At 31.2% G+C, this 10,724-nt stretch overlaps 1 protein-coding gene across 4 annotated transcripts in view; it reads left to right on the forward strand.

The window, feature by feature from the left end:
- The window catches only part of LOC128158706 (carbohydrate sulfotransferase 1-like), a 56,232-nt gene extending 45,823 nt beyond the window's left edge, over positions 1-10,409 (forward strand). For 3 of the 4 annotated variants that reach the window (XM_052821645.1, XM_052821647.1, XM_052821646.1), the window contains exons 2-4: positions 349-432; positions 5,199-5,385; positions 8,279-10,409. In XM_052821645.1, coding sequence (XP_052677605.1) covers positions 349-432; positions 5,199-5,385; positions 8,279-9,101 — 1,094 coding nt within the window. In that variant the 3' untranslated portion in view covers positions 9,102-10,409. Of the gene's footprint in view, positions 1-348; positions 433-5,198; positions 6,339-8,278 lie in introns of those variants that run through there. The other variant, XM_052821648.1, reaches the window with a different exon arrangement.
- The last annotated feature ends 315 nt before the right edge of the window (positions 10,410-10,724 follow it).

Here is a 10,724-nt window from a genome sequence, read left to right on the forward strand (position 1 = left end):
AGTGGGTGTAGCTTCGGTCTACCAACCCGCGTGTCCCGAGTTCGAATGCGGCAGGGATTTTTATTTTTTATTAAGAGCGGTAAAATTTAAAAGTTGATTTTCCCCCAAAATTGAAAGGTTTTGTGGTCATTTTCATGTCGAACACATGCTAAAAATCCATATCTTAAAGTTATTTAGAAGAATGGACTTGTTTGCAGAATTTTCCTCGGATGTGTCAAGGACCCTTAAAGGACTCACCGGTCATATCTCACAGTTCTTATTATGATGAGCATTCGAGATTATTTAAAAAAAAAAATCTTTTCTTTTATTTCTTATATTCCGAGTGTTTATTTTCATTTTCTTTTACAGGAAAGGGACAAATCAATAAGTTATATAACCTAAGTATGCATGGTCTATTCTGCCTATCGGATCCCAAACAAATTCACCTTACAGGTAGGTGTTCATAGCAAATATTCAAATAAGCACACTTAAACACATTCTTTACAAAAGTATTCTTAATTCTGTATAAAGGGGTATTTTCACCCCATGCTATTTTTTTCGCCCTTCACCACTTGCAAACGGTTTCGCCCCGTCTTGAATTCACCCGCCCAAACAGAGGGACAAAACTAAAAATTACTATATATATATATATATATATATATATATATATATATATATATATATATATATATATATATATATATATATATATAATAAAAAAACTTTTAAAACACTGTTTATATATATAATCCAAAATGAGTGAAAGGTGATATCACACAGTATCAATAATCAAAATAGAAAAAGAAAATGAACAGTTCCAAAGTTTCTATTCATTAGCGCTTTCTGGATTTACATCCTTCTTCAGGTGAATGTACATAAGATTTGAAATTGTTTTCCTTAGAAACGTTTACTATGACGTCATGATGTAACGAGATTCCTTTCAGGGAAGGAATAAATCCATGACGTCATAATACAATATAAAACGTTAAAGTTCGGGAAAACTGAATTAGACACAATATGATCATAACGACATCAATAAATTTACAAATACGAAGACTGGCTAGAATAAAGATGATTATATATACAGATATGTGATGTTTGTTGAGTTTTGGGGGAAATAATTTAATAAAATAGTTCTCTTTCACAAGTCTCATGGCGGTTGAATCGGTTTTAAGTTTATAAAATGGGAATACTGTATAATCTCCCTTAGCACATCTGTCAAAATGTTAACTGCATGGGGTGTTTCTGGTACTGGGATCATTGATCTGTTGGCGATGGACGTGCATGCGGTCGGTAAGTTGTGTCCCGGTTTGGCCGATGTAATCTTCGCCACAGTGGTTACATATAATACAGTAAGGTAGATTTTTGGATTTACACGACATATTTTCATTAACATAAAAAGTCTTGCCACATTTAAAAGAAATAGAATCTCCTGTCTTTAGATAAGGACACGTGCCGCACCTGGAATCTCCGCATTTTGAAACAACATATTTTTCTGGTGTTGAATGAAATTTTGCTCTTGTTAATATATATATATATATATATATATATATATATATATATATATATATATATATATATATATATATATATATGACAAAAAATAAATCCGCACAGTTTTAAATAATTTAAAAATAATAAATATCCAGAATAAAATCACAAATTTATCCTATTAACATATTATGACTTCACAATGAACTTTTGCTTATTGACGTTACTACGTTACATATTAGTCATATGTACATAACTGCCTGAAGTGCCAGGAATGGCGAAAACGTTTGCGGTTAATAGGATCAATTTGTGATTTTATTCTGGATTTTTATTATTTTTAAATAATATATATATATATATATATATATATATATATATATATATATATATATATATATATATATATATATATTATATGTATATATATATATTCTCAACTCGTGCTGTAAATGTAAAACAGTCCAATTGAATATCTCATGTTTGTCGTAGATTAGTTTTTTGAAACATATATGAGGGTAGGAAATAGACTTTAAATGTACCTTGCCTATAATAAAAGAGAAAAGATTCAAACATGTACAAATGACTAATATTTCTTTTATAAGAACAGTTCCAGCCAATAATTTGGAAAATTAATTATACTTGCATTAGGGTTTTTTTCTATTATTACGGCGAAGTGTCATGTACATTGTATTGGTAAAACAATGGTGTAAGCACAATTTATACCCCTAGTAATACATTTACCTACGTTAAATGGACATGGTCACGATTTTGGTCAAATTCTATTTATCTGTTTTTATTATTTACAATGCTTTAGGAATACATTTCTAATGATCAAATGAAATTTGAGAGTCGTTGAGGCATAAGCAAGATACAGGTCTCCCAGTTCCTTGCCATGTAAACAAGGCTCGTGCCGTGTTTTTGTTAATGTGGGTTCCATATACCAGTAAAACAGTAACACATCTTTTTCAAGCTGATTTGTATATGTTCTAATTCATTTCAAGCATTGATAAGCATTGATAAGCAATTCCTAACGTTTAACACGTTCATTTTAGGTCTAAAACTGGAATTTTTACTTCAACATTCAGAATGTAAATATATAAACAAAAGCTTTGTTTACATAGCAAACAATTGTAAGCTCTGTAACTCGCTTAAAACTCAACAAATGACACTTAAATTTTGGTTGCCTATCAAAAATGCCTTGCTGAAACATTGTAAACATTAAAATTGAAAAATTATTTTTGACCAAAATCGCGACCATGCCCCTTTAATTCTGTTTTAATTGATATGGCAAGGTCTTTTATTTAAAGGGGCATGGTTTATCGTAAGGAATTGTTTCCTTTATGCTTAAACTGAATAAGATAGACAACCCAGCATTAAAAAGATTTTTTACTGGTATATTGAAACTATGTAAATAAAAACTGGGCACGAGCCTTGTTTACATGATGAAGAATTGCGAGCCCTGTATCTTGCTTAAAACTCAACGACTGGCACCCAAATTTCATTTGATCATTAGAAATGCATTGCAAATAATAAAAACAGAAAAATAAAATTTGACCAAAATCGTGACCATGTCCCTTTAATGTACATGTAACTGATACAGAACGCCGATTAAACATGACTACGGGTAAATAATGACAAGGATTTAAAATATAATCATCGAAGGAGATCAGTAGCTAACGCCTTACACATCAACATAAATTATGACAGTTTTTTATATGACTAATGGTTCTAACACTTATTTTGAAAGAAATTACCTTACCACGGTATATGATCGAGCGCCACATACCTTCAAAAGAGTTTAGATTTATTACCTTATTTTGTATAATTCTTGCATAAGGAATTCCCTTTCATATCTCAATCAGCCGAGAGTCAACAAGTTGTGGTTAATAATAAATATCTGAAGTCTTTGACAACTACGAAAAAGGTTCCCTTTTGCATTGTATTTATATCATAAGGGGGACCAATAATAAAGGAAAATGCATTTTGATATGAATGTGGACTAAGGTATATCTGTGCAACATTTAATGTTTTTGAAGCGTTTGATGTGTGCAAATATGTGTAATTATATTTGACATCAAATATAAGTCTGGTACATTAATGTTCTGATTTTTTGCTATGAGCTTTACGAGGGTTAATCCAAAAGGAATATCATATATGCAAAATAAATTATGAAAAATCGGCGTTATGTGATAAAAATTTATACTTTGGAATATCTACCGATTTTAAGTTCAGTTCTGTAAACTTTAAAGCATTGTGAAAATTATTTCCTTAGAGGATATAGTTTATAGGACATGAGGTGAAGATAGTCACCGATTGTGGCAAAATCATTTCTGGATTTTGGAGGTTCGTGTTAAAACTTCATAATGTAGTCGTATAGAAGAAATTTGCCATAATGCTTATTCAAATTTAAATTATTTTTTTTCACTTAATAAATCATTACTTCTTTTGTATTTGAGAGAGTAATATATTGTTTAATTTAATGCACGCTTATTTTTATCGAAGGCTCTTTAAAAATTATTAACGTAACTTAGCTTTATAATATGACGAATGATATAGAACCTAGTTTTAAATACGTTTTAACAAAAGCCTGGACTTTCTGTGGGATGTTACAATCTAGGTTGCTCATCAAAACAAGCTGTCAGATATTAACCCCCTTTCTTCATATTCGCCAAGAGATGCTCATTCATGTTCATAATCTGTCAAAACCGGAAAGTTGTGTGTCAAAATCTGGTCTGTTGTGTGAAATTGACGCTGTTTCAGCGAAATATACATCCCTGTGTTTTTCCATATCGTAATTCATTCAGTCTTGATGTCGCAGTTGGGACCACATCAGTGTAATTCAAAGTTTAATAAATTGCCTTGGTACATTTTAAATCTAATAAAATAACTCCAAAATACATCAGTAAAATTGGAGCATAATATTATTTTTAACAACATTTCAACATAGACCGATTTTAAAAACTTTGAAAAAGCACTGATAATACTGTTGAATTAATGACGTATACATTAGGCAAGTTATACGTATATAAAAAAACCTATCATATATCAAAAAGCTCCATTTTCAGATAAATAAATCTTTTACTAATGTTATACAGCATTGGTACCATACAATAATGAAGAAAGATTTATGGCAATTAAGTGTAATTAATACAGGATTTGTGCCATATCGGAACATAGATAATATATATTTCTTTATATGACTAGGCTGTTTGTTAAACATGTTCACTGCCTGACCATCGAGCTATGATTAAAAAACATCTTGCCAAATACATTATTTTGTTATATAATCTTTCTAATAAAAACATCCTCAAATTTTAACCATTTTATAACTTTTTCTTCATCACTTGAGACCTCCATGAAAAATTAAATACTAGTTTTATCTACCCACCGTAATAAAAGTGTTGAATGAAAAAATACGTGTTCTAATGATAGAAAAAATTTGTTTGCTAATGTTGCTTCAAACTATATTTAATCATTAATTTATTTATAAATCTAAAAATATCTTTTAAACTGGATGAAGACTTTTTAAAGAAAAGAACTATCTATTTTAAGGATAGAGTGAAGTATTAAAACTGTAAACCTTGAATATTTGGAATTTTTTCGTAACAAAACGAAAATTTATATCTTAACATATCTAAAACGCGAGTTAGTTCTGACAAGTAATTTGTTGACTATTCATTAACATAATGGAGGAATGGAACGATTTATTATTTTTTATATTTATACAGACCACTATTACAGCAAAGAAAATACCCGGATGCGGCTGGTGCTAGCCTATATGAGAGGGGGGTCCACTCTCACAGCGGAAATTGTGCGGCACACAGAGGCTGATTTCTATCAGTTTGAGCCCCTCCATGGCATTACGAACGCTGTGCAGAAAAACAGACCCGTGCAATTTCTCAATGGAACGACTAGGTGTGTAGGGAATTTAAAATCGATAACAAACGGCTTGGAACCGAATCCAAGCTTTGCAACATGCAAAATCAAAGAACGAACTATTAAGCTTAGTTTTCATTATGAATGACATTAATTAGTTTAAGGGGTAATACGTTGTGTTTGGATTTAATCTTGTTTAGGTTGTTTGGAATATCAAGGTCAGTATTTAACTCTCATCTTTTTGTATATAAACCACTCTACAGTTGACATTCGATATCTCGAGGACTGATAACTCGAATCCATAATACATGTCAAAGTGATTTGTAAGTCCAAACCTCTTAAATTTTGAGTGATATTTTTAAATTATATTTTTAGCGTATTAGCATTTTTGTGACATACATGTAATTCGGGGTGTCGCAAAGATGTACATCTTAAAGGGGAATGGTCAGGATTTTAGTCAAATTCTATTTTTCTATTTTCATTATTTACAATGCTTTATGAATGCATTTCTAATGATAAAATTAAATTTGAGAGTTAGTCGTTTAGTTTAAACAAGATACGGAGTTCACAAATCTGTGTCGTGTAAATAAGGCTCATGCCCCTATGTGTTTAGGTAGGTTCAATGTACCAATAAAAACTCTTTCAAGCTGATTTTCCCATTTAGCTATTCATTTTTAAGCATAGATAAAGAGTTCCTAACGTTTAACACAATCATTTTAGGTATAGAATTGAAATTTACACTTCAACATTCAAAATGTAAACAAAAGATTTGTTTACCTAGCAAAGAATTGTAAGCTCTATAACTTACTTTTAACCCAACGAATGACACTCAAATTTTGGTTGCCTATTAGGAATGCCTCACTGAAGCATTGTACGCATCAAAATCAGAAAAATGATTGTTGACCAAAATTGTGACCATACCTCGTTAACTATAAAAAATGGGTCTTTAAAAATAAGCGTGAAATTCGGAAAATAAACCTGGATGAATTTATGTTAATTGTACAGTTTTCCTTTACCAACCTCATTTTCCTTAAAGGAATTAAGGCAGCTGGTGTCGATTACTGGTAAATATAAAGACCAGTATTAATTACTGGGTTATCATCAATGTGTGATCAATATTACAGCATTTAGGATGATACAACTTCAGGTCAATATATTACATATCCATACTTCTTCTTGATTTAATTTATTCATTTAGAGATCTTTTTACCTATGTAAACTATCCGTCAACATTACGTCTATATCATGTATAAATAAAATATTAGAAAAGTCTAAATAGAGAGACGTCAAAAGTATCGGTTTTGGTCATTTCCTCTCTTTCTTTATTTATAAGAAGTGATAGGTTTCTATTCCTTCGAATCATTAGTTCTATAATTTGTATGGGATGGACAATTTTACGAATTAACGGAAACATAAACCTGAATACTAAAATAATGTTTAACTTTACACTCCTGGGAAATACATTTCCCTGAGAAGTGTCTGTCATTTACAGGCTACAATAAATTGAGTTAATTCTAAAGAACATCTGCAGAGCATATAGCAAATCCTTAATGTATTATGTTTATCAGTTGAATGGTTTTGTTTTAACAATACTTTGAAGTAATGTTATCAATTAAAGCATCTAAGGCAAAAGAATAAAAAGGAAATTGACGTGAATTTTTACCATGTATGATCCTGAATGACTTTAAGAAAATTTAGATTGAGTAAAAGTATGACAATCCCCTCACCCCTCCCTCGGAAAAAAGTATTCGATAACATTGCCCCAAACCAAAATACTCTTCGAATTGCGTTAACATCGTTCATTTTTCTGATACTAAAATAAGATTCTACAAGTTTAATTACTAGTAGGCGATGGCGAAAAACATTTGATTTGGTTACCTTTAATTAAATCTTTAATTTATTTTTACATAACTAAGATGAAAATGATAGATGATTGTTTTAAAAGAAGCAACGTCATGTTAGTCTAAAACAATAATTTGAAAATCGAAAAATGAAGCGGAAAAAAATAAATTTAATTCATTTTTCAACTGATCACATTGATTTTTTACTACCAAGAAAAAGAAAAAAATTCACTGAAGATCCAGATTAAAACTCGCTATCATACTTCGATGTAATACATGCCCCACTGTTTCAAAGATCCATAAAATAATTTTTGTTAAGCATAACATATGATAATGAAATTATTTAAATCAAAAAGTGTTCGTTAAAGGCCTATGTTTTTACAATAACATATGATAGTAACTTCGGATCAAAAATTGTACCTAAACGGCGTAATATTGGGGAGGAGGGCAGCGTTGATTCACAATATATTAATTTATCTCACCTGCTTATCCCCACGGACTCATTTAGGTCAAGGAATAGATTAAATGGTGAAGACTCATAATACTTTCAAGTCAAGAAAATTTTTTTACTTTTAAAACCGTTCATTTGCCATACACTTGCAAAAAATCAAGTAAAGCACACAGTATAAGGGCGGTTGTCTAATTTCTATTTTTTTTATCGTTATAACATTTGATTCATGCTCTCCCTTATCTACAGCTTAGTGAAGATTATTCAGTCGATGCAAGTACGATTAATATTATTACTAGTTTGCTGTTTTCATTCTATGTCACTAATTCACAGAATGAAAACTAAAGTTATTCATGTCGACTTTTGTTTCTCATTTTGTTTTTCAATGAAATAAAGATTTGTAATGTCACATCTTATTTAATTTTTTACCTATTTATCCAAGTTGACGATGAATGGAATTAAATTGCACGATGTTCACAAATATAATGTTTGATAATAAAAATCTTGTGAAATAACTCAAGTAAAATTCTGTTAAGTTTTCCTATATTTCATAAGTGAATGACATTGACAATTCAAAGAAAATAAATATTGTATTTTAATCAATAATTATGTTTCCATAAATGTGTTCATTGGTCTGTTTCAGAAATATCACAAAAGAGGAGCTGGAATCGGTTTATACGGAAATGATTTACCACTGGTTCACATGCAACTTCAAAAATATTGATCTTCCTGGACTCACCGATTCTTTTATTAAGTTCTACACACCTGAACATGAGAAATATTACTCGTGTATCAATCCAGTCAAGACCACAAAAAGCAAAGTAGACCTCGTAAAGCAATGCATTCCAATATTACACCTCAAATGTCTCGAATCGAAAACTCGGACGTTGAAAACAATTCGATTGTCGGTGTCTATGGCGGGGAAACTTTTAAATTGGCTACCGAGGCTTCAAGTTCTTCATTTGATACGAGATCCTCGTGGGATAATAAATTCGCGGCTCGAGCAGCAACAAACAGAGGGTAAAAATGTATCAATTGCTTCAAAAGAGTTATGTCAAACCATGTCTTCGAATCTAAATTCATTTAAAGAACTAGAACCATGTCACGGAATTAGAATGATAGGGGTGGTGTATGAAAATTTGTGCCAGAATCCTTTTATTGTTGTGCCAAAGATATTTAAATTTTTTCATAGTAATTATTCAACGCGTGTTAAAGACTTTGTGAAAAAGTTGATGCGAGGACCCGTTAAGGCCTGTGGCTATTGTACAAACAGGGGAAACGCCATCGCCAATGCTTATCGTTGGATATCAATTATCAACAAAAATGATTTGAAAATCATCGATAAACATTGCTCTTTTCTTTACTCGAATCTGGGATATAAACAATTGGACTACAACAAACTGAATGTAACGAAAACATCATGGAAATCCCTAACAAGTTCTTCCATAGGATACCGGTATTCGTGATACAGTGTTCAATATTTTATTCCACATATTGTAAAGTCATAGTGTATGCCACGTGTAATGGCTCACATGTTGCCTAGTAACTGCTTGTGCCTTGGTTTGTCAGTGAACCAATAATTTTGAAACCGGATAAGAAGAAAAGAACCGTAATCAGTTGCAAAGACATGCTATTTCAACGATTACCGCTTCGTATCATATGTGTTTGATTTCAATGCTGTTAAGAGATTATGTACTTCAAACCATGGCAAGAAGACGCCTCTTGTTGATTTTCAGTCTGACCTAATGATTTACTTCGTTGTTGCACTGAAATACATGTAGCAGGAACTTACATTTATTCGTCAAAGTGTTATTGTTATGGTCAACAGAACCCAGAGCCGACCGAAGCTAGACCGAAGCGGTCCATAGCTCTGTAGCCATCCCAGTAATTCTTAAATTTATACAATAGACACCAATGAAAATACTTCCTTATTTTCACTATGTTGATCACTCTTTTTGAAATAGTTCATGTTCAGAACCTTGTTAGATTTTCATCTCGCTGCCTTTTTCTATTAGTACAAAAAAAAAATGTTTAACTCGTCGGATACGTTATAAAACACTTAAGTATGATATGGTAGCGTTCTAGTTATCAGTGCTTTCAAAATCTTGGCGGAGTATTGCTATATTGACTGTACTTCTGTCGGTGCCCATGTTTTTCCTCTAGCCTCAGGTTAATCATATTTTCTTTGACGTCACATTTGTAGATTGTCATTTTATTTATATATGATCTCATTTTTGTGCATAAGATAGATTTATTCTTAAAGAAATTCAATGCCTTTTTGATAATGTTGGTAGTCTTAATTAACATTGTTACTGTGTTTTATATGCAGATGTTTTCTTGTCAACATCATGTGCTGGTACAGGGAATAAAATACTACAAATTTTTAAATTTTAAATTCAATGATGCAAGTGACGAAAAAACCGCCTTTAACATATTTTTGACACCTTTCCAATAAAATGCTTCATGGCCTACAGTGTTCATTATAATTAATTTTATAATATTTATTGTTTGGTTATTTAATGATATGAATCTGTTTATTTATACACAGTTGGTTAAAACAAGTTTAAATTGTATGAAATATTTTTTGAGGAATTAAATATACAATTTAGTTGATGTCTTATAGAGAGAGAGAGAGAGAGAGAGAGAGAGAGAGAGAGAGAGAGAGAGAGAGAGAGTGTGTGTGTGTGTGTGTGTGTGTGTGTGTGTGTGTGTGTGTGTGTGTGTGTTGATACACTGTAATCTGCCGTTTTATGCAAAGTTGAATAAAGTTTACGAAAAGCATCAAGATTTAAGATTGTTTATGTTAGAACCTGACATCGGTTAAGGGGGATTTGCGGCCATCTTTTACATTTAAGGACAAGAATGTAAACATTTCTTGAACATGCTTGTTTCTGCCAGAAACTGACCAAAACTGTTGCAAAGTGATAAAAAAAAACACAATGAATATGAGATTCTACATGTTGATTGTATGCAAATCATGCATACAAGAACAGGACGATACTTTTAATCACTTAAAACAGCTGTCGAACTGCGCCGCTACAGACCAATTTTGAAGATTTAAAAATATGAAAAAATATGAAGGGGTTTAT

Source organism: Crassostrea angulata, chromosome 8 (assembly GCF_025612915.1).
Source record: "Crassostrea angulata isolate pt1a10 chromosome 8, ASM2561291v2, whole genome shotgun sequence".
In the NCBI taxonomy this organism is placed as follows: domain Eukaryota; kingdom Metazoa; phylum Mollusca; class Bivalvia; order Ostreida; family Ostreidae; genus Magallana; species Magallana angulata.